This window comes from Cavia porcellus, unplaced genomic scaffold, assembly GCF_034190915.1.
Source record: "Cavia porcellus strain 051 isolate PalLab524CR breed Dunkin Hartley unplaced genomic scaffold, mCavPor4.1 scaffold_28, whole genome shotgun sequence".
In the NCBI taxonomy this organism is placed as follows: domain Eukaryota; kingdom Metazoa; phylum Chordata; class Mammalia; order Rodentia; family Caviidae; genus Cavia; species Cavia porcellus.
Genome location: NW_026947511.1, coordinates 27,622,826 through 27,647,733, shown reverse-complemented (window position 1 = coordinate 27,647,733; position 24,908 = coordinate 27,622,826). Strand labels below are relative to the sequence as shown.

General features: G+C 42.7%; 1 protein-coding gene across 1 annotated transcript in view; it reads right to left on the bottom strand.

The window, feature by feature from the left end:
* Positions 1-6,936, bottom strand: part of Vps26a (VPS26 retromer complex component A) — a 32,688-nt gene extending 25,752 nt beyond the window's left edge. The window contains exons 1-2 of the mRNA XM_063239610.1: positions 6,808-6,936; positions 1,874-2,023 (exon numbers count right to left, since the gene is read on the bottom strand). Of these exons, the coding sequence (XP_063095680.1) occupies positions 1,874-2,023; positions 6,808-6,810 (153 nt within the window). The 5' untranslated portion in view covers positions 6,811-6,936. The remainder of the gene's footprint in view (positions 1-1,873; positions 2,024-6,807) is intronic.
* Between the last annotated feature and the right edge of the window lie 17,972 nt (positions 6,937-24,908).

Sequence of the window (24,908 nt, the reverse complement as noted above, 5' to 3'; positions counted from 1 at the left end):
GACAAGAATCTAAAACTTCAGGTAAGACTGCTACCTCTGATTGACTTCAGCCTGTTAAGTCCCTGAGTGATATAAATAAAAGTAGGGGGGTATATCTAGCATTTCTTCTTTTTTTAATACAAAACTGTACCAAGACAACAAGTAAACACAAATGTATCTTATCCAATAAATAAAAACACAGAGAAAATAATCCCTATTTTGCAACTCGCAGTGAATGAAATTCTTGGTATTGAGCATCATCCATAGTTGCAGAAGAGAAAAAGAGGGAAAGAAAACCAGACAATATGTACTCCAAGTGAAAAAAACACCCCACCACCTATAGACTTACCAAAAGAATCAAACCTATCTAGTGTGCTGGGGATTTGGCTCAGTGGCTTAAGCTCCTACCTGGCAGACAGAAGGTCATGAGTTCAATCCCTGGTACCAAAAAAACAAAAAAACCTATCTAGTAACAAAAAACTGTAAATTAAAACAGTAAGATCAGTTTGCCTGTCAAAACAACAAGAGTAATAAAGCAATATTCAACGCTTTCCTGTCAAGACAACATAGTGAATCGATGTTCACAAATTTTCCAAATTAGTATGAATTAAGATGCTCAAAATACTTGTCTTTTGGCCCAAAAACTCACTTTAGAAACCTACTCTATTAAAAAAAAAAAAAATCTACTCTATTGAGATAATTTTATCCTACAGAATCTGAAGAAAAGTTTATGACCACACTGCCAAAAATATAGACTACTTAAATATCCAACAATAGGAAAAGTTGTATTTAATATTCAGTCATACACCACATAATGCTGTTTCAATCAACAACGAAATCCATACACAATGGTTGTCGTGAGGGGTTCTAAAGGAGCCAAGAAATTCGTAACACCTTGTGACTCCTAACCATGGTTAACACTGCAAAGCACTACTGGTCATGCTGGTGCAAACATACACACTGCACTGCCAGGTATATAAAAATACAATATACATAATTATGTGTAGCGTATAATAATTGATAGTAATAAAAGTTACATTGTGATTTATTACTTATAATATACTTTCATTATCTTAAGAGTTAATTTCTACTTATTAAAAAAAAATAGTAACTGTAAAGCAGCATCAGGCAGGTCCTTCGGGTGACATTCCAGAAGGCAGTGTTATCAAAGGTGGCCTTCCTGGATTGGGGATTTAGTTCAGCGGCATAAACACCTGTCTTGCAAGCAGGCGGTCATGAGTTCCATGCCCGGTACCGAAAGAAAAAAAAAACGGTGAAGGTGGTCTTGCTGTGAGACAAGACATGGAGACAAAAGACAGTGATACTGATAATCCTGACTGTGTAGGCCTATGTTAAGTGTGTATTTGTGTCTTCATTTTTAACAAAAATGCTTAAAAATAATTTTAAAATACATACATAGGTCATATCATATAGCCTAGGTGTATAACAGGCTGTACAACTTAGGTTTGTGTAAGTACATTATGAAGTCTGCATAATGATGAAACACCTAGAAACATTTGTGAAAAATGTATCTCTATCATCAAGTGACACTGTAACACAAATATATATACACGAATAAATTCAAAGAAACCATGAGGAAGCATACCCAATTTTTAACAGTGAATTATTTCCATGACGGAATGATGCATATTTTATTTCCCAAACTGTCTACCACACATATAAATTACTTTAACAAGAACAGGCATAAAGATTCATCCTTCCAGGGTAAGAATCATTCTTGTAAATATTCTAACCAATCTAAGATTTTAGCTGATCTTCAGGGAAAAAATTTTGCAATAAAATTCAAAGATCATTAGAATTAAGAGCACAAACCATTTTCACTACTGATTCTAATATTCTACAACTAAGTAATTCTATCAAACAAAAGATTTACCTTTCCAGAAACAGACTCTCCATCATAGAAGAGATAGTGTTTTTCTACTTTGCCATCTTCAGTCTTCATCTCTGCCATCTTCCTTGTTTCCCCATCATTAAGAACAATGTCAATCTCACAAATAGGACCAAAAAAGCCTCCGAGAAAACTCTGAAATAAAATGAAAATGCTTGTAATTATCATGTTTAGCCAATCATATTTCATAATTCAAATTCAGTTAACTCTGGCCTACAGTTAAACAGAATACAAATATATGGGTTCACATAAGAATTTATATCAAATTCTACATCAAAAGTGAGCAAACTTGAATACCTGCATAATCTACTACACATATAAACATTTGTTGACTTTGTTCTATCACCAAAAAGGATCCTCCCAAAACACCACCATGCCTAATGCTGGGGGTTTAAGCGCCTGCTGGGCAAGTTTGATCCCCAGTACCAAAAAAGAAAAAAAAAAAAAAAACACGCTGTCTAAACAAATTTAATACATTCACAACAAGGCAACAATCTGTATGTCTCACTGCCGAGGAACTTGAACCACTGGTGGCACATGCCTGAATGTCCTACTGGGTGGCTTTTTATTAATTTTATTAGTAAAAACACTGAGAAAAGTGATAAGATCCATTTGTACCACCAGTGATAAAAGCTGTCCAATGGGACAGTCAAGGCATATACCACCAGTGGTTCAAACCAGCAAGAACATGTTAAACACACTATAATTTTAACATTTCCATATATAACCCCTATAAATCAAATACTAACATATATCAGAAATTTAGGAAGATAGTTCTTAACATCTGGGTTTGAAAAGTTACCTTTCACTATCTGGTTTTTACATTATAACAGAACTTGTTACAATCTAAACTATCCCTATAAGCTCAGATGAATTATTATAACTTACTGTTATAAAATCTATTGCTATATTAGATCTGCATAGGATATGTTACACTATCTAATCTCTTTGAGTAAAACTAGCCCTAATGGTTGGGAATTTAACTCAGTGGCACAGCACCTGCCTGGAAAGCATAAGATTCTGAGTTCAGTTTCCAGTACAAAAAAAAAAAAAAAAAAAAAAACCTAACCCTAATGGACAAGATTAACAAACTTCTCGTGGATTTTTCAAAAGAAAATGTGCAACCTTATTTTGTAAATCTTCAATATGATAGAAAGAGACATAGTATAATTGCTTACCAATGCCAAAAAGCCATAACTGGCAATAACCAACTAATAATGAACAGAATCCATTAGCAACTCTGATACAGGATAGTCATGAATTACTTTGTCACCAATGAAAGCTATTCTTTCTTAATTTATGTAATTATTCTATTATGTTGCCCTACATTCCTTCTGACTCTCCCCTATATAAAAACCAGGGCAATTTTTTGTAAACAAATCTGATACTACTCCCTTCTAAAAATCCTTCCGCGGACTGGCAAACTTATGAAGTAGAATACTTACTTTTGAAAATAGTTTGGCATTATCTGGTGAAGCTGAAGATGCCCATATTCCATGACCCAGCAATTCCACCCCTGGATATACAGTATATCCTAGACCAGTAATGACAAACTTCTAGAGATCACTGCCTAAACTGCAGCGCAAAAATCTATTTATTTTTCACTAAGTGCCAACGCTGCCACACTGGGATTCTAATTTAGAAAAAACAATTCACAGGCCGGGGATTTAGCTCAGTGGGCTAAGCACCTGCCTGGCAAGCACAAGGTTGTGAATTCAATCCCTGATACACACAATAAAAAAAACAAAACACTTGAGGGGGCTGGGGATTTAGCTCAGCGGCATAAGCGACTGCCTTGAAAGCAGGCAGTCATGAGTTCAATCCCCGGTACTGATAAAAAGGAAAATGACAAAAAAAAACAGTAGTAGGTAGTAGGTTAACCACCACTATCCTAGACAGCAATTCTCACAATACATCAACCAGGAGACGAATTCATGAACAGCCACCAAGAAAAAAACAACCCAAATATCAACTAACAAGAAATTAACTTTAATTTATACGTATACAGTGGGAATAAAATCAACAGCACTAGAATTAAAAAGATGTAAGGATGTAAAAACATGTAAGGATGATTCCCTTAACTCATTCATCCTATAAATGTCAGTTTGACTCATCTCCATAAGGGTTTTCCCAAACTCGCTAAATTGGATTCTCTAAATTTAGATCTCACAAGGCTGATTTTCATGTCTGACTCTATTGAACTGCTAACTCCACTAGGACAGACATCTTGTCTGTTGCTCAATCCAGAAGACACAACGCTGCATTTGATATTTAATACATAGAAGGCACTCAAATACTGTACTTGTTAACGTTAAACTAATGTTGAGTATATATACTACCATTCTAATAGAAAGTAAATGACTACACAAAAGAAACTGGGTATTGGAATAGTTGGAATAGCCCTTTCCCAGCAAATTAGCATTTGTTGCAATAGCAAAATCCAAGCTCTGTTCTCAGCTGGCCAGGTATACTAAAGATGCTAATGTGCCTCCAAAAGCTGTGTAAATCATAGGTGATACTATGATCATACAGGACAATGTTGCCAGACATGGTGGCACAAACCTGTAATCCGAGCACTGGGGAGGCTGAGGCAGAAGTTTGAGGCCAGCCTTGGCTACATTGTGAGACCCTGTCTCAAAAAAAGACACTGTTTTCCCAAATTTCGCACTTGCTTGTTTTCATTACTTCTATATTAACAAAAGGGGTTATCATTTCAAGAAACCAACTGCAAGAATCGCCAGATTATTAATTTTGACATTCCAAAGACACAAACAGCAAATTTCCTTTTTGATACGTTTTAATTTTTCTTCGCATTACAAATAACACTCAACTCTCAACCAGAAACAAATTTTAATCAGAAAACTGAACTAATTTAAAGAATGAAAAGCATCCATGACAGGTTATATACACTACTCATTCCTAGTTAGCTTTCAAGCTCTAAATCAAATTCAAAACTTGCCCGAAATGGTAAATTTGGAATAATAAATTTTCCCCAAAGAGATACCGATATGAAATAGCAACTCAATCAGTTAGCACTAATTATCGAATATGTGCAAATAACTGAGCCAGCAAGGGAGGAGGGTTGCGGTAGGAGGGCAGGAGAGAGAAGGGGGAAGAAGAGGGAGGGAGGGAGAGAGAGGGGGAAGAAAAGAGGAGAGGTAAGTTAAAACACAAATAGCTCTCAAATAACTAGATTGCAGTATGTGACTAACAAAACATAGCAACTGTTTTTACAGTGTTCTCACCTTGACCTAACCCTCATATCTCTGACTTTGGGTTAATGTGCAAGATTTTTCACATAACTTGTAAAACCTATATTAAGCATTACTATTGAGCAAAAACTAAATGTGAGTACACAGAACGATAAATTTTCTAGTCCTTATTGAAGCAATTTCACTAGGTCGATGGATGAAAAGAAAAACAACTGAGAATGAGGTGGAAGCAAGGCTACTCATTCACTGAACTCACACACCATGAAACAGCAAAATTTCCCACACATTACATCTGTACTCATTTCAATGTTTTAAAGCTTTACAATTTTGGCTGTGCTTTAAGAGTAACTTGAAAATAAATTTCTCTTGAGTGTAATTCCGAAAGCTTAGTAAAAGTACTAATTACATATGAAGGATCTTTAAACTTTTCAAATTAAACTCAATTAAAGGTGGTTTCCCTAACCCTAAACACAGCCCCAGTAATTCCCTCTCAGTATTCCTATCTTTTTTCATGTTAAACAACTAGTATACACAAATTAGTGATCATCTCCTCCTAGATTGTAAACTGTAACAAAGCGGGCAGTTTTGCTTAGGACCCTGGGCACACCTAAATATTTTGTTACATTAAAGAAAAGGGGCTTTAGGGCTGGGGGTTTAGCTCAGCGGCATAAGCACCTGCCTTGCAAGCGGGCGGTCGTGAGTTCGATCCCCGGTACCGATAAACGTATCTTTTAAAAAAAAAAAAAGGCAATACGATTTATTTTAAAATTATTCCAAGCAACGTTAAACAAAATTTGGTTTAGCCTTTACCTCCAAGTCTCAAACACTTCAAAATCGTGAGCTTTTGGAAAGAAGTAAAGGAGAGCACACAGTAGGTGCGCTGGGTATGGATGACAAATAAATACCCCAACACTGCTATAAAACGAGGCAAATGCGATCGACGCGAGAAGCTGCCGGCACAAAGTTAACCACCGACCACCCAGCCCACGCCGGCGCGCCCCTCCAACCACGTTGAGAGGACGGATTTCCCTCCCTCTCCGCTTCCTAGGCCGTTTCAACACCCAGGGCGCTAAATGAGAGCCGAGCCTCGGGAAGGAAATGAGAGCCAAGGCGTAAACCGCGAACACCAAGTTGGTGTGTTAAAGACGGCCCCATTCCGACGGCCTGCGCATTTTTGCTGCTCTTCCACGCTACAAGTGTCAACATCCAGCCCGAACGAGGGTCATGAAATCGCAGAATGTCACACTATCTAGGTTTTTAAACAGCGGAGTTCCCTGAAGCCCGTGACACCAGGAGTGACCGAGTCCCCTCGGAGTCCGGAACCGAGGCAGTGCGGGCCACCCCGCCAGTGTGGACGCGAGGCTATCAGAGGGGCGAGGGGCGGCTACCTTGGGAGGGGACTCGGCTTCCAGCCCCCGCAGAGGCGGAGACCGGGAGCCCAGCCAGGGCCCCCAGAGCCGCTCTAGGAACATGGCCGGGAGAGTGCGCCGCCGCTGCAGGTGCGCGGGCCTGGCCGAGACCGGGACGACGCGGCAACGCCTGCAACCCCGAGCCGGGTAGCCCGACGGGCCTATCCCGCTCCCAGCCCGCTCGCCCGCCCCTTCCTCTACCGGCGCCGCACCCGCCGTTGGCCGCCTGGCCACGCGCTCCGCGCTCCGCGCTCCGGAGCGAGGCGGAAGACGGGCGCGCGGACCGCTGCGCACTCACCATTGTCAGCGCCGCCGCCGCCGCGTCCCCCCCCCACTTCACTCGTCCCTCAGGAAAACTCCCGACCCGGCTCCCTGCGCCCGGGCACCCTGTCACGTGACCTGGGCGCCCGACGCACGTGATCACCCCTTTCCTCTCCCCTCCCCCTGCACCAGCCCTTCTGTCGCCTCTCGCCCCGCCCTATTGCCTACTGACCGGCCAGTCCCTCCAGGAGAAGCCTTTTGGGGGCGGGGTCTCGTGCTCCTCCCCTCGGCGGATGGGGCGGGGCCACCGCGAATGACGTTGGGTGGGAGGGGCCTGGATGAAGGTAGTTCGCCGGCTCCGCCTCGCCCGCCCCGCCCGCCCGCCCTGCGTCACGCGACCGGCAGTGCGCTCTCTATTCCTCAGACACACCCAGTTCCTGCCCTGGCTGGAAGTTGGAGCGCTTGAGAAGGAAGGGTTTGTGCGGAAGCGCTAACTTCTGAGTTTCTGTGTTCCCAAGGCGAAGGGGTCCCGTTAGTGAGGCCTAGCTTCCTTAGGGTTTGCAAGACATATGTTTTTAACCCTGGCCACAGAAGTTCTTCCACTTTTCCTGAGCTCTGCCCAGCTCCCTACCCTGTTGGGTTTTGAGACGTGGTTAGCTTTCCAGTCTCGGAAAAGAAGACCAATAGCGGGTGGAAAAATTCTTAAAAGAGTCCAACATCTGTTGCTTCCTAAAACCCAGTGAAAGCTTCTGACTGACCCACCCGAGCCCTTGAGAGAGAACTCAGAAATCTGTCTCCTCCTGCCCTTTGGTGAGAGGGAATAGATTCCGGAAAAGTCCCTCCAGACAGCTGGAATTCTGGGACTTTGGCTGTGTCCTGATGGTTGTACTTCAGCCTAGAGGACCCCCAGATGAATGAAATATTGTTAAGGATGTTGGAAACCAAATCACCACAGCGCATTGGATTCATAATCTGAGAAGAAAGAAAAATACACTGTAATTATCCCCATCATAACAAAACAAAGTTTGGGAAGCAAGGCCACAAAGTATCAGATTTAAAAAGGAATTTAACTACAATTTAACAACCAAAGAAAGTTCCAGAAATACTTGGAAACCAGTATAATTCTAAAACTCTGGGCAGAGACGTCAGTAGCATTTTTAAAATTGTTTGAACTGGGGGCTGGGGATTTAGCTCAGCGGCATAAGCACCTGCCTTGCAAGCAGGCAGTCGTGAGTTCAATCCCTGGTACCGATAAAAAGGAAAAAGACAAAAAAAAAAAAAAAAAAATAGTTTGAACTGAAAGATAACAGGTGGTAACAACATACTGATCTTTGTCAAACACAGCTGAAGTGCTTAGAGGGAAAATTCGTAGTTTTAAATGTTTATATTTGAAAAAAAGTTTAGAAGTAATCAAAATCCCACCAACCATAGTAGAACACGCCTGTAATTCCAGCACTTAAAAGTCTGAAGCAGGAGGATTGCTACGAGTTCCAGGCCAGTCTGGGGTATATAGTGGGTCTAGGCCAGCCTGAACTTCACGTAAGACCCTGTCTCCAAAAAAAGAAAGTTATCTGAATCTGTACACAAAACTTTCTTTAAAAAATTTGCAGGTGAATAAGAAAGAAACATTGCATGTGGATAAATAGGGAATATATAATTTAATTTTACTTATACCCTAAAACAGTGCGTTTAAATCTTTTTTTGTTTTGATTTGTTTTGTTTTGGTAGCAGGGATTAAACTCACGACCTAGCACTTGCCAAGCAGGCACTTGCCTGCTGAGCTAAATCCCATCCCCTAGTTTAAATCATTTTTTAAAGCCCTTGCGTCAAATGGTTTTTTGACGAGAATGCCAAAACCACTGGATGAGGGCAGAACTCTCTCCACAGAATGATGTTGGGAGGACCAGGGGCGTGGCTCAGCAGCACAATGCCTACCTGGCAAATGTGAGGTTGTAAGTTTGATTCCCAGTACCAAAATAAAAAAGAAGAAAGAAAGAAGTACTTTACCAAGATGATGTTGGGAAAACAGGGTATCTGCATCCAAAAGAATGAAATGGGACCCTTATTTTTTTTTTCTCTTTTGTTTTGTCTTTTTCCTTTTTATCAGTACCAGGGATTGAACTCACGACTGCCTGCTTACAAGGCAGGCGCTTATGCCGCTGAGCTAAATCCCCAGCCCTGAGGACCCTGGGACCCTTATTTTACACTATATACAAAAATCATCTCGAAATAGACTAAGGACATAAGCATAGGACCTGAAACTATTAATTGCCTAGAAAAGAGCAAGAAATACATCTTTATCACAACAAAAATAAAATTTTAATTTTAATCTTAACAAACCCCTCCTAGGTAAGAAAGATTAAAGGGTGAGTAGGATAATGGGGAATAGAAAGAATCAAGTTATATCATATACAGGTACAAATTCCATTTGATGAACATGGTCATTATGTACCAATAAACTCAATTTTGAAAAAACTTCCCCCCAGAGGAAAACGTAGAAGAAAAGCCTCACAATATTGAACTTAAAATGATTTCTTGGCTGTTGTACCAAATACAGAGTCAACAATAAGACAGACTGGTATGACACACCTGTAATCCCAGCTGTCGGGAGGCTGAGGATCCCCCATGAGTTTGAATCTAGCCTGGGCTACATGAATGAGCTCAAGGCCAGCCTTAACTGCATAGTGAGACCCTGTCTCATAAAAAAAGAAAGAAAAGGGAGGAGGAGAAGGAGGAGGAGGAGGAGGAGGAGGAGGAGGAGGAGGAGGAGAAGGAAGAAGAGGAAGAGAAGGTGGTAATGAAGGCAAAAAGAGCCACATAAAATTTTAAATCTTTTATGCGTGAAAGGACACAGTCAATACAATGAAAAGGCACCCAGTGGAAAAGGAAAGAAAAATTGTACAAAGAGGTGCTTGACATGGTGTGTGCCTGTAATTCCAGGAGGCTGCAGCAGGAGGATTGCAGCAAGTTCAAGGTCCTGGGCTACACAGCAAGACCCAGTCTCAAAAACAAAACAAAACAAATGTGATCTACTTCAACTTAACTGTTGTTAATAGCACAAGGTAAGATTTGAGGATCTACCAGTTTCCAGCAATACTTGTTTAAAATGAAATGCTTTTCCCCCATCAAATGGTTCTGGTGTCTTTCAAAACTCTGTTAACTATAATATGGTGGGCCTATGTTCAGACTTTCTATTCTATCCTATTCATCTGTTTGTCCGTCTTAATGTAATACCATATTGCATGATTACTAAAACATTGCAGTGAGCCTTTTTATAAAATAGTGTAATTAGCCCAACTTGTTTTTCAAGAATGATTTAGTTATTCTAAAGTCTTTATATTTCAGTATACATTTTTTAATCATCAGTCCCTTTTTATAAGCAAAAACAAAAATAAAAAATATTTTGGAGGGAACTGAGTTTAACCTACAAACCTATATATAGTTCAGTTGGCAGAAAATTGACACCATAGCCCTCCAATCTATAAACATTGTATACATCTCTGTTAATATCTTTAATTTCTCTTAGCAATGTTTTGTAATTTTTAGTGTTTTGCACATTCTATGTTAATTTATTTCTAAGCATTTTTACTTTTGATGCTATTGTAAATTGAATTTTAAATTTTTGTTTTTAGTTGTTCATTGCTTTGTGCATGTGTGTGAGACTTTTCTATATTGACTGTGTATCTTACAACCTTTCTAAATCTTTTTAACAATCTCTTCCCATCTCTTTTCACTTCTCTCCTCAAGGATCTTCTGTTAAACATAGATATTGGGCTTCTGAATTGATTGTCATTTCCTTGCTTTTGTTGTCTATTTCTACCTATCTGTCTTTTTCATTTTCCCTTCTACTTGATTTCTCTCCTATGTTCTAATTCTTCTGATGATTTTTTATTACTGTACTGTATTATGGTAGCCAGGCTTGAAACTGACCCTCAGTGACCCCCCTCGACTTCCAGTTTCCATACCCCTGTATAATCTCCTCAAATTCCATCAAAATTGGTCTATGTAATCAACAAATAAGGGAGAAATGATGATACGTGATTTATAAGACTGCTGCTGACTTACTTTCTGTTGGGTCACTAGTTCTTTTTTTTTTTTTTTTTTTTTTTTTAAAGAAAAGGAAACAAAAAAATACATGGAGATGAAAAAAAGGGTAGAAATAATACAAACTTACAGAAAAACAAACGGTAAGAAATTGCTGGTTGATAAGTTACACATTGTCATCTTAGAAATAGCTGTTCATGTTATAGAATTAAAGTATTTAGAATGACATTCATAAAGTGACACTACAAACCGTTCTGCTCTATGATCGAACAAAAGCTCGGTAATATGGTTATCAGTCCTACACATTTGTTTTACATCTCAAAGAGAGTAAGATTAAACATATCAAAACAGAACAAAGCAGTTAAAGAAACAATTTAAAGAATTACAGATTTTGCAACAAGCCCACTGGAGGTCTTCATTGTCTATCTAACTGTCTCTAGTTTCTTACAAATAGTTGTCCCCATCTTCACCTACTTTATATACTTATTGCATATTATAGAACTAATCAAATCATTGGAGGCTTTTTAGGTCCTCAAGTTCCAAATTAGGGAAGACAATAGTAACTACCATCGCATCTCTCATTCTCTTTGTGATAGCTGTCCCCATCTCTACATATGCTGAAATTGAACTCAAGAAACCAGTCCAATGTTATTCTAATCAGCGAACAATAGTATTGCTAGAATTTCTATCATAATGCTACAAAATTAGCCTCGGGTTTCTTAGCATCTCTTCTCAGAGTATCTGTTCATTACATCTTCATTATATAATCTGTTCCCGTAAATAATTAAAAAGAAAAAAAACCCATGTGTGAATTTCTACATATATATCTATCCTCTCTGTATTATAGGGAATACCAAGTCATAGCAAGACAGCAAAACAATTTCCTAGAAAAACATGCAATGGATAAGACATAGAAGACCACAATATAGATGATCTTCCATAGTTACTATGTTTTCTCTTGTTATTTTCAATAGATTTGACCACAACACTGGCTTATTATAGTTAAATATAGTATCACCTATTTTTATAAAAACTTAACTTTGACAGCATTGTAGGATTTGAGAGCTGTTACTAATTAATACCAGTATGGATATCCTTTACATCTTGTCATCCTCAGAGTAGTTGCCTCTACTTTTAGGGTTGATACTAACAAGCATACCAATTTCAAATAAAATCAGCCAAGGCCAACCCATAGTCTTATGATTCAGAGTCAATTAAGATCAGTCATAGTAAGACAATGTAAGTATTGTAGGATTTCAGTTTAAGTTAATAGGAAAGTAAGGATAGTTACCATGGTATAACCTGCTATTTTTGGGTCAAGATGTCTGTGCCCTCAAATCTGACATGAGTGGACAGACCAGTATAAATTAAATTCAAACTAAATATGTCAATAAGACTACTATGTCTTTTAAATCCTTATACACCATTAACAATGACCTCTGCCTTTTTCTTTTTTTTTATAGAGTTTCAGAGCTGTCTATACTAAAGACTATAGCTTACCGTCTCTGCCTCATGTCTGCTACTCCACTTTTCTGCTATAATTTGTCCACCTTATTCCCTCATTCCACTGTCTGCCCCGTTCACTGAGGCCTCTCTGCCACTGTTGCTGGAATCCTGGTATCTCTTCCTCTCTTTCTCTGTAATGTCCTTCAGCACTCTCTGTAGGGTTGGATTGGTGGCCACAAACTCCCACAGTTCCTCCTTGTCTTGAAAATATCTTATTTCTCCATTAATTTTGAGAGAGAGTTTTGATGGGTATATGAGCTTTGGTTGCATATTATTTTCTTTCAGGACTTGGACTATTTCTCCCTACTCTCTTCTTGACTTAAGAGTTTGTGTTGATAAGTCTGCTGTTATTTTTGATAGTTTTCCCGTTGTAGGTAATCTGCATCTTTTCTCTGGCTGCTTTTAATATTCTGTTCTTTTGGTGGATTTCTGGAATCTTGATTATTATATGTCTAGGCATAGATCTGTTTTGGTTGTAGGTAGCTGGTGTTCTGTATGCCTCTTTTATCTGGATATCATTTCTTTTTGCTATATATGGGAAATTTTGCTTTAATATATCTGTGAATATTCTTTGTATTTCATTTTTGGTTGCTCCTGCTTCCTCACTCACATTCTTTATTCTTAAGTTATGTATCTTTTTGTCATCTTCTAGTTTTTGAATTGCTTCTTTCTGGTTCCTTGTTATTTTTAAGAGGCTTTTTCTTTCATGATCATATGCCATAAATCTCTCTTCAAGTTTCAGAAGGCTGTCTTTAGTTTCTGTCAAGGCATTTTGCCAGTGTTCAATGGAGTTTTTAGTTTCCTGGTATTCTCTTTGGATCTGTTTCATGCATTCTAAGTTATGTTTAAATTCTTCTTCAGAAGTTTCTCTTTCTTTTCTGATTTCCTCAGTTCTTCCAACTGTGTTCTCTTGGGTGGGGCTTGTCATTTCTTTAATTAATCTCTTTATATCTTGCCTCACTTGAATCAGGAGTACAGCTTTAAATTCTTCTATGAGATCATAAAGGTATTTTTTAATTTCGGCTGATGCTGTGTCGAGCAATGGATGGTTACTGTGCTTGTTCTCTTCGGTGTTTACTTATCCTGGGCTTATTTTCTCATGTTGGGCAGCTGGAGATTTTTTTTTTTTTTTTATCTCTTGTCATGTTTCTGGTTTCTTTCAGACTGTCCTGGGGTTCTCTGGCCCTCTCCGAATTGCTTAGGGCCTTTCAGAAGCGTGCTGACTTGAGTTTTTACTGTCCTCCCCAATTTGCTGTTATCTGGGGTAGGCTGGGATGCAGGAGCGGTACAAGCTAGTCTCCAGCCTCTGCGCCAGTCAATCCGTAAATTAAGCTGTACTTTCTGGATGTCACTGAGTTGTGACTATTTTGTATCTGCTTATTGGGCCCCAAGCAGAGGCTTGGTTTAGCCCCAGTAGCTCCTGCCAGTACTCTTTGTACCAGAAGCAGCTGACTAATGTCACTATGGCACAGGGTCCTGCCCAAATCCCAGCTGTTCTCTTCCAGACCTCTCTGTGACAGGAGCACCAGAACAGCAGATCTGCCCAAATCCAAGATGTCTCCCACTAGTTCTCTGTATGATGCTGAAGCACGTACTCAGGCTCTGCCCAATTTCAAGATGCCTTCCACCAGCCCTCCCTACAGGGGGACTCAGTGATGCCACTGAGCTGTAGGTTCTGCCCGACTGTAAGATGGCTGCCACCAAACTCTCTGTTATTGATGTCCCCGTGGTGGCAGGCACTGCCCAGTTCCAAGATGTTCTCTGGCCAACCCCAGCAGCCACAGGGTCCCCAGTACTCACCAGGGTCCACGCCGCCCACCTTTCCCGTGCTCCCGGCACAGTGCAGAACAGTCAGAAATCTGCACAGCGTGCACTCCTGGCACAGTGCAGAATGGGTGGGTCACTAGTTCTAAAGAAGTCAGTGGCCATGTCCAGTAATCCCATGGTGAGACCATTTAAGAACAGAGGCCTAAATCACAGTACCAACCTGCAGCTGCATGTGTGCGCCATCTTGGAAACTAAGCTTCCCTCCCAGTCACATCTTCAGATAAGATGCAGCCCCAGCTGACATCCTGAGGACAGTTTCACATGAGACTTGCTTCATAGAACCATCCAAGTGATAAATGTTTCATGATCAAAAACAATGATGTGGGTGTGGTGGTGCACACCTGTAATCCCAGCACGTGGGAGGCAGGAGGATCACAGCGAGTTCAAGGCCAGCCTGGGCTACATAATGAGTTCAAGACCGAACAGCAACAATGAGAGAAAAGTAACTAAAACAACTGGTAAAGTTATTTCAGCCCAGAAATAATCATCAGTTTGGTGCAGTGGTTCTCAAGGAGAGAAGAGTTTTTTCCCCAGTGTGTACCTGGCAATATTTGGGGTCATTTTGATCATCAAATCTAAGTAAGGTGCTGCTGGGCATCTCACGGCTAGAGGTCAGGGATGCTGTTAAATATCCCACAATAAATGCAACAGTCCCCAACAGTGAAGAAATATTCTCCTTAAAATGTCTCTAATAAGAAGGCTGAGTAGCCTTGGTTCAGCATAAACCTAAGAAGACAGAGTTCTGAAAGATCGATCCTATTAAAATTTTAAACAGTGATTCAAATGGTGTAATAGACAATGTGCTGTGAGAACAGAGACCAAAATCTTCTGCCCAATCAATCATTCTCTTTGCTGCTTTAGCGTTTTGTTATAATTTGAAAAGCATAAAGCACATTACAATTGTTTATGTTTTCTCCTCTAACTATGAGTCTTACCCAGAAAAATGTCAAGATGAAGGAGCAAAATGCAATCTCAGATCTGTAGCCCACAATGAACAGGTCCAGGGAATGTAGACATAGAATAAATTGGAAGTTGCACACCAGAATTTTCTGAAATGATAGGAATTGAGGTTAAGAAACTACTTCACAAGGTTGTAAAAGAAGTCAAATCAGAAATAATATCTCAGGTAACAGAAGAAATGACAACCATAATGAAAGAGCTTCTGAGCATACCTAAAGAAGGCATACATTTTGTTTAAAAAAAAAGAAACTTGGGAAAATGAGTGAACAGCAAAGGAAAGAATTAGAATGCATGAAACAGATTCAAAGTGATATCCAGGAAATTAAAAACTCCATTGAAAACTGGCAAAACGTCTTGAATGAAACTGAAGATAGACTTTCAGACTTTGAAGACAAGATTGCAGCTAATGATTATGAAAGGAAAAATCTCTTAAAAATAACAAGGAACTAGAAAATAACAATTCAATGGCTGCAAGGTGATGCAATGAAAAATAATTTAAGAAAGATAGGTGTTAGCAAAAAAACAAGAATCAATACAAATGATTTTAAAAGACTATTTACAGAAGTAAGAGCAGAAAACTTCCCAAGCACAGAAAAAGGACCTGACATACAGATAAGTGAGGCATATAGAACTCCAACTATCCATAACCAAAATAAATCTACACCCAGATATATAATAGTCAAGGTCCCAGAAATTCAGCACAAAGCCAGAATGTTAAAGAAAACTGTCAGCTGTTAGAGAAAAGAAGATCACCTGTAAAGGAAGATGCATCAGTGTCATGACAGACTTCTTAACACAAACCAGCTGAGCTAAAAACCCCAGCCCGTATTCAAGTCTTGAAAGAAAACAACTTCTGGGGCTGGGGCTGGGGCTGAGGCTTTAGCTTAGTGGCACAGCACCTGCCTGGCAAATGCAAGATCCTGAGTTTGGTTCTGAGTACAAAAAAAAAAAAAAAAAAAAAAGGAAAGAAGAAAGAGAAAAGAAAAGAAAAAGAAGGATTGAGGATTTAACTCAGCAGTATAAGCACCTGCTTTGCAAGTGTGTATAGTCATGAGTTTGATCCCCACGACCAAAAAAAAAAAAGAAAGAAAAGAACCTCCAATCCAGATTAATGCACCCTATAAAACTATCTTTCACAATTAATGGAGATATAATATACTTCCATGACAGAAGACAACTGAAGAAATTCATGACCACCAAACCAGCCCTTCAATAAGTACTGAAAGATATTTTAGAAAGAGATAAAAATGATCACAATTCCAAGAACAATGACATAAAGAAGTCACCAAGCAGGGCAAGCAATTAAACAGAGGAAAAAATGTAGAGAACCAACATCAGGAAAACAATATGACAAAAACAAGTCAATATATATCAGTCATAACCACTGATGTAAATGGCCTCAATTCACCAATAAAAAGAAACACAGGCAGAGTGGATCAAGAAACAACACACTCCTATCTGATGTATAAAAAAATAAAAAAATAAAAATAAAAGAAACAAGCACCATCAATATGCTGTATACAAGAAGCATATGTAACTCAAAAGGAAATTCATAGACTGAAAGTCAAAAGAAAAAACAATAGTCTATGAGATAGGAGCCCAGAAAAAAGAAAGAGTAGCTTGCCTATCAACCATATAATGGAAAAAATATGATATTTTTATACAATGGAGTGCTACTCAGCTATAAAGAAGGATAATCTCAAGATGTACAAGATAGGTAATTATATTACTAATCTCTGTCAGCCAACAAAAAGAATGGTTTGTGCTTTCATTGGTTGATCATTTTTTCATGCATATGTCTGGTAATTAGAGCAACTACTTTGAAGACAACAATATACAACATATTAACCATTGTTAATCCCCTTTTATTCTGTTTTGAAATTCTGTATCATTATCTTTTTCATTTTAAAATTTAAAAAATTATGTCACAACTGACTTAGTTTTTGTTGATTGTATATCAGATAAGAAAAATGACTAAAGGGGCTGGGGATTTAGCTCAGTAGCATAAGCGCCTGCCTTGTAAGCAGGCAGTCGTGAGTTCGATCCCCGGTACCGATAAAAACAAAAAAGACAAAACAAAACAAGAAAAATGACTAAGAACTAGAGTTCCTCAAAAGTACAAATTGAGAAGCCCCCCAACCCTCCTCCTCCCCAAAAGAATCCTTACAATTTTAGTTTTAAGGTAAATAGTTGGTTGACAAATAGAATCCAAAAGGTAAAAGAGCAATAACTAGGAAGAACCCTATAGTATTTATTTTCCCAGTGTTCCAGATTGTTGGGAGCCGCGGCCTACACCGGTCGCCTTACTTGGCGGACGTAGGGCCTGTGGGTGGGAGCGGAGCCTGAGCTAGATTGCCCCTCCCATCGAGTGAGTCAAGTTGGCGCCTGCTTCCTGCCCCCTGATTGTGCTGGCGACTTAAACAACCCGCTCTGTAAGATAGTCTGCCTAGCAACAGCTGATGTTAGCCAGTCAGCCCGCATCGCGCGCTTTGAACTGATTGGCTACTGTTGCCCTATAAAAGTGAATGCCTTTCCCGCCACGAGAGGAAGCACAAAGAGGGATAGAGAAAGTCCACCGGCGAGAAAGGGCTGGTGGCAGAGAGGAGGCCTCGCGGGGCCCACGTGGAGACAAATAAAGGCAAGGTTACACACTATCAGAATCTGTCGCGTGTTCTTCCTGCAGGCCGGGAGCGACATCGACATTTGGTGCCTGCACAGGGACTGATCAACCCCGAGACACGGCGGTGGTGTGCAACGCTCCAGCGTGGTGCTGCCGGACAGGTGAGTTGGGGATAAGCCTGGGCTCTGGGTGGCGCGCACCTACAGGGCTTTTAGACTCCCCTCAGGCTCACGCGTAGGTGACGGGTTCTTTAAGTCACACGCGGTGAGTTACAGCCCTTAGAGGTTAGAGATGGGTAATTTAGCGAGCGCGGAGGCGCGGCCCTTGGTAAAGGCCCTTAAAAAGCTTTTAAAAGCTAGAGACATCAGGGTAGGTCAAAAAACACTGGAACTATTCATAGCAGAGGTAGATAGGGTAGCTCCCTGGTTTTTACCCACGGGGCATTTAAACCTGCCGTCATGGGAGAAGTTAGGCGGGGACCTCGCCTCGGCGGAATTGGAAGGGGATATTTCGCCGGCTATTCGCCCCCTGTGGGAAATGATACATGCGTGCCTTGAAGGGGAGGGGAAGGGGTTCCCGTCAGCAGTTAGAGACGCGGAAATCATAGACACACGCAAGGCTTTTGAACAGGCAAAGTCGAAATGCTCTCGGGAGGGATCTGTCCAGGGGGAAAAAATCCAGGGAAAGATAGAGGACACCCAAGCTCTAGAGTCCTCCGACTTAGATAGCGAGGAGAAACCAGAAGGTGGGGCAGGAAGCCAAGAGGCCAAAAACCCCTATGCCGAGTTGCGCCGTGAATTGAAATTGTGTGCGTGCGCCGCCCGGGAAAAGCAAAGAGAGGAGAAAGGGCCCCTGAGCGCTCTCTGGCGGGGAGGAGACAGAGAGCCATCCGCTCCGCCCTGGAGCTCTTTTCCAGAAGCGGCTCCCCGCCGAGAGGCCGCTACAGGGAACCCTCCCTTCTCTCAGCCGGCACAGAAAGTGACGCCCCGTTCCACTCTGTCACGACCGCCGTCTTATGACGCTGCGCCGCGGGGCGGACGATATTTTCATGGGCGGTTATGGAGGGGTGAACGATGGCCCGGAGGGGATCCACCGATGCAAGGAATGGATTACGGTCTTTATGGAGTATATCCTGTGCAAATGGCCCCAGGCCAAGGGCGCAATGTTTGGGAACCGTTTGAAATAAAACAGATTAGAAAATTAAAAAGCGCTGTCACGACCTTCGGGCCCACAGCTCCTTATACTATAGCTATGCTAGAGAATCTTGCCTCTCAGCCTCTTACACCAGGTGATTGGATGCAGCTGGCCAAGGCATGCCTTCCTTCGGGTAGTTATCTTGATTGGCGAGCCTGGTATGCCGAGTTTGCCATCGAGCAAGCAGAAAAAAATGTTAGCAGGGGGCATGCAAGGTGGAACAAAGATATGCTCCAGGGCTCAGGCAAATATAGGGATGACCAAACTCAGTTCCCCAATGAGGTGTATGACCAAATCTCTAATATTGGGCTCCGCGCATGAAAACAGGTAAACGGTGCGGGGGCGGCCTCATTATGCCTTTCTAAGATAGTACAGGGTGCCACAGAGCCATTTGTTGATTTCGTGGCTAGGATGCAAGACGCGGGCGATAAAGTTTTTTCAGACCAAGAGGTGGCAAAGCCCCTGATCAAACAACTCATTTTTGAACAATGCACAACAGAGTGCAAAGCGGCTCTTGCCCCACATAAAAACAAGGATCTCAATGCTTGGATTAGGATTTGTAGGGAGATTGGAGGGCAGATGACTGCAACAAAGCTTGCGGCGGCCTTTGTAGCCGCGACAGCACAAGCTAAGGATGCTTCTGGACCTAAGCGAGATCGTAAGCCCAAAAGATGTTTTGGCTGCGGGGAACCAGGGCATATTAGGAGAGACTGTCCACACAGTGTTAATACACGGGAAGGGCCAATAGACGTGTGCGAACGATGCAGGAAGGGAACACACAAAGCGAAAGATTACAGATCAGTTTTTGATGCCCAGGGAAACCGCATTAGTGGCAGGGGGATTCAGGAGCCAAAAAACGGCCAGAGGGGGCCCTCCTTACGGACGGGCCCCCGCCCCCTAGACAGGACAACACAAGGTGGCAGCCCTCCACAAGGGCTACCCCTGGGTCAGCAGGCGTGGACCTCTGTGTCGCCTCCAGACTCCTATTAACGCCCGATATGGGCGTTCAGGTGGTCGGGACCACCTTCAAAGGACCGCTACCTAAAAAGTCAGTTGGTTTAGTGATTGGACGGTCCTCCACAGCCCTCCGGGGCCTTACCGTGCTCCCTGGGGTTATAGACTCAGACTACACAGGAAACATTAAGATTATGGTCCAATCTCATGTAGGGATCATGGTGATTAATGAGGGGGATAAATTGGACAGAATTTGGATCTCTTAAGTATGTCCATGTCTCCACGGACACCTGTTCTCATATTATATTCACAACTGCAGAGACAGGTGAAAAGGTATCTAATGTGATCAATCACTGCTTAGCGGCTTGGGCCGCATGGGGCAAGCCCAAAATATTAAAGACAGACAACGGACCAGCCTATACAGGAAAAGCCTTCAATGAGTTCTGTAAGACTATGGAAGTACACTTAAACATGGTATCCCATATAATCCTCAAGGCCAAGGAATTATTGAAAGAGCTCATAAAAGCCTCAAAGAAATCTTATGTAAACAAAAGGGGGAGTAGGCCAGGGCCTGCCCCCAAAGGCACGGCTATCCATGGCACTATTCACATACAATTTTTTAAACCTGAACAATAACAACCACCCCCCGGCTATGGAGCATTGTAATCCATCTCCTAGCAATAAGGGATGGGTAAAATGGAAAGATGTCCTGACGGGACAATGGATGGGCCCGGATCCGGTAGTCAGCTGGAACCGAGGTGCGGTTTGTGTTTTCCCGCAGGAACCGAGACGAGAACCATTGTGGGTCCCAGAAAGACTGACGCGTGCGACAAGCCCTTCGACTGAAGACTAATCCTGTCCTGCCGGAGACCAGCAGCAGGCCTGACAGCCAGATGAACCCGAAAAAGGCTGCTTTTTTCGTTGGGGGCGTTGTCCTAGCGCTCCTCAGGATAAGTATGGTACATGCGGGGCTGGGGGGCCCCGCTTCTGGAATAGATCTTCGCACGAGCCTTCTTGGCAGTCCGTGCGATTGCGGAGGTGGCACGGTAAGCAGTATACCACCTAGCGCCAAAAAAGGACCAGGGACCGATTGTGGGGATAAAACAGCATTCTCAGTTGTGTACCCCTCCACTGCAGGAGGATTTAGTCAACCATCCTATCAGTGCATACTTAAGCCTAAGGTGAGTCCCTCAGGGCCTGGTGATCTCGCCACATGTCCCTGCACTAAGTTTGAGGAATCCATGCATGTTACATGCTATGCAGAGACAAAACAATGCAAACTTAAGAGTACAACCTATTGGATGGCAACGCTAACTACAACTAAAAGCCCTGTTGCCCCTAACCATATTCCCGCTGCTGTAGGCAGTTCTCCATTCATGCAGTCGGGTTGTAATGGAGAGGTTGGAGAAACGGTCTGTTGGTCTATGACCGCTCCCGTTCACATCTCTGACGGTGGAGGGGTCCAAGACCAGTACCGGCAGGAACAGGTCATCGAGCGATGGGAACAATTAAATCCGTTCCCTGAAGTCAATTACCATCCACTCCTACGCCCAAAATCCCGAGGCATTAACCTTGACCCCGCTACTGAATCCATATTAGAGGCTACCCACAAAGCACTCAATCTTACTGACCCAGGGCTGGCCTCCGATTGTTGGCTGTGTATGATGATGGGAGAATCATGGCCGCTGGCCATGCCATTTAGAGACTATGAAAGTGAACCTTACAATTATAGCACACCCTATAATTGCTCACATGGGCCTCCATTTCGGGTCCAGTTTATGGGACAGTTTAATGCATCCTGTTTCCAAAAGTACCCACAAAATAATAGTTATGATATTGTTGTTGGAGCGCTGGCAGTCGCCTCGTGTGAGTCCATAACCAATGTAAGTAGTAGCTCGCCGCTATGTGCCCCCTTTGGCAAAGTATTTGCTTGCGGCAATGGTCATGCTTATACCTACCTGCCCAGTAATTGGACCGGCCTATGTGGCCTAGCTTACTTGTTGCCTGACATTGGTATTGTCCCTGGGGACCAACCCATGCCCATCCCAGCTGTGGACACCTTTATAAAAAGACATAAGAGAGATGTACTGATTTTACCTCTCTTGGCTGGTCTGGGGATAACTGGAGCCCTGGCCGCCGGGACTGCGGGCCTAGGAGTTTCATTAACCAAATATACTCAGTTATCCAAGCAATTGATAGAAGACATGTCTATAGTTGAGAGAACCCTTCAGGAGATACAAGATCAAATTGATTCCCTTGCAGAGGTTGTTCTGCAGAATAGAAGGGGCCTAGATCTACTCATTGTAGAGAGGGGAGGTATCTGTATTGCCTTACAGGAAAGATGCTGCTTTTATGCCAACAAGTCCGGAATCGTTCGAGACCGATTAAAGAAACTGCAAGAAGACCTAAAAAAGAAAAGAAAAGAACTACAAGACAACCCCTTTTGGGGAGCCTGGAATGGCTTGCTCCCCTATATTTTACCATTGTTAGGTCCCCTGTGCTCCTTGCTTCTGCTCTTACTTATAGGACCATGCTTGCTCCGATGGGTCACATCATTTATTAATGAGCGCCTTGCGGCGGCCCGGCATCAAGTACGCCTGGTTGCCCATGCGGCCCTGGCAGCAGCCCGTGATGGGCACAATGACCCCGAGGCTTACGCATGGCTCGCTCGACTGGCCTACGACCGGGTCTAGATGTGGCGGGTCTTCCGCACTCCTTCCCTATTGACACTACACAGCAGGGTAGGTGAGTCAATGACGGGTAAGAGCGTGCCTCCCCAGCACGACTCGACCTAAGCCAGGCCCTACCCCATACTGCACGAAAGCCGCTGGATTACTAGAATCTGCCCAGATCTAGATGTCTCTCCGAGGGGATCGCACGGAGGGGCATGAGTGCATGCCTATGTGCATCCAGGTTCCGTCCAGTTCACTCCTGGCCCTGGAAAAAGGACGAGGGTCTCAAGGCCTTGGTGGACCCGGGGACGGCCGACCAGGGTCCAAGCCAAGGGCCTACGGTGGGCCTCAACACAGGGCATAAGCCTCTGCACTCGATCCAGGGCGGGCTGCGATGCATACATTCATTCAAAGTAAATAAAATAGGGGGAGATGTTGGGAGCCGCGGCCTACACCGGTCGCCTTACTTGGCGGACGTAGGGCCTGTGGGTGGGAGCGGAGCCTGAGCTAGATTGCCCCTCCCATCGAGTGAGTCAAGTTGGCGCCTGCTTCCTGCCCCCTGATTGTGCTGGCGACTTAAACAACCCGCTCTGTAAGATAGTCTGCCTAGCAACAGCTGATGTTAGCCAGTCAGCCCGCATCGCGTGCTTTGAACTGATTGGCTACTGTTGCCCTATAAAAGTGAATGCCTTTCCCGCCACGAGAGGAAGCACAAAGAGGGATAGAGAAAGTCCACCGGCGAGAAAGGGCTGGTGGCAGAGAGGAGGCCTCGCGGGGCCCACGTGGAGACAAATAAAGGCAAGGTTACACACTATCAGAATCTGTCGCGTGTTCTTCCTGCAGGCCGGGAGCGACATCGACACCAGATAACACCTAGTTGCATCCCTCTATCTTCCTTTGTGCCAGGCAAGAGTGATGTCTTAACCAAAGGTATTGCAATGGCAAACAGAAACACTGAAATGACTCCCAAGATTTAGAGGCAGATTTATTTATGTTGATGGGCACTGATTGGGATCGTTCACAAACTATCAGGCTCTGATCTCTGGTAGTCTAGGGCTTACATGGGATAAGCAAGCAGGAAATTCAAAGGCAGAATGGCTTGTCAATTGGGGATTGGTTCTTACAATGTGTATCATACTAACCAGCCATTTCTAAGAAACAAAAGTAACAGAAACTGTAACCAGAACTGTTACCTGAGCAACTGAAGTATACTGGCTGGGGCAGCATTTCTGCCATAGTACGATCACAAAGTATCTTCAGTTTAGATCACCTAACTCCCCTTTAACTGTATAAAGCCTAGTGAGTAATCAGAGAACTCAAAGTAGCATGTATATTTCTAAAATATGCTTTATTTTCTCTGCTATATTATGTCACAGGAGTCAGAATTAGATTTCAGGACCATAATAATCTACTGGACATAAAAGCAGATTTGTTAACTGAAAGACCAGGGTATGTTTTAATAAATAGTACTAAGAATAAAATGTATGAAAGTGATTTCTGTAAGTTGGGTTCTGTAAGAAGCAGACTCTGAGATGAAAAATGGTACAGAGAAGATTTATTAGGGAGTAGCCCAAGAATCAACACCTTGCCAGGACTAGAAGGAAGCAGAACTGGCCAGGCATACATTGAATTGCAGTGTAAGGATGGCTTCAGCTGGCCCCATTGAGTGTTTAGACTGAGATCTTCCTTTAGCATTGTCACAAGTGGAGCCTGTGATGTGGGCCTTGTCCCCCCACCATAGAGATGAGGTACTGCCTATGAGCTGTCCGGAGAAGGGAATGGGACTTTGGGTGAGACGGCTCTCTTCATATGAGGACCTGCACATGCCAGTCAGCCTTCCCAGAACTGGAAGAATAAGTCCTCAGTCCTGACATAGGGACTCTCTGAAAACAGGTACAGCGCCCACACCAGTTCACCCAGCGTCACTCAGATCCATTTGCTTCCTGTGAGTTCAGCCACTTGTAGACCTGGAGGGCACATTCTCTGGAGAAACTGATGAGAAGGTCAGCACAAGGAAGCATAAGCCACTGTGACGCCTATCAAGACTGCAGTTGGTACTCGCCACTCTCCTCCTCACTGTTACTTTCTCGGTCTCTCACCCTTCCTATCTCGATGGCTTAGTTAGAGGGCTGACCTAGACATTCAGATACAAAGATCTGGGCCTATGGTGAATGTGTGCACTTACAATCTAAACTAGCTACTGAGAGATGGTGGCAAGCCTACTTCCCCTTGGTGGTCAGGTCAGGTGACCTCTTCCTCTTCTTGACTTTCATCCCTTGGCATGAAGAACCTAAAGTGCTATTCTTGAAGTTCAGTAGGATTCATATGGGAACAGTCCCCCCAATGGAACCATTACATCTA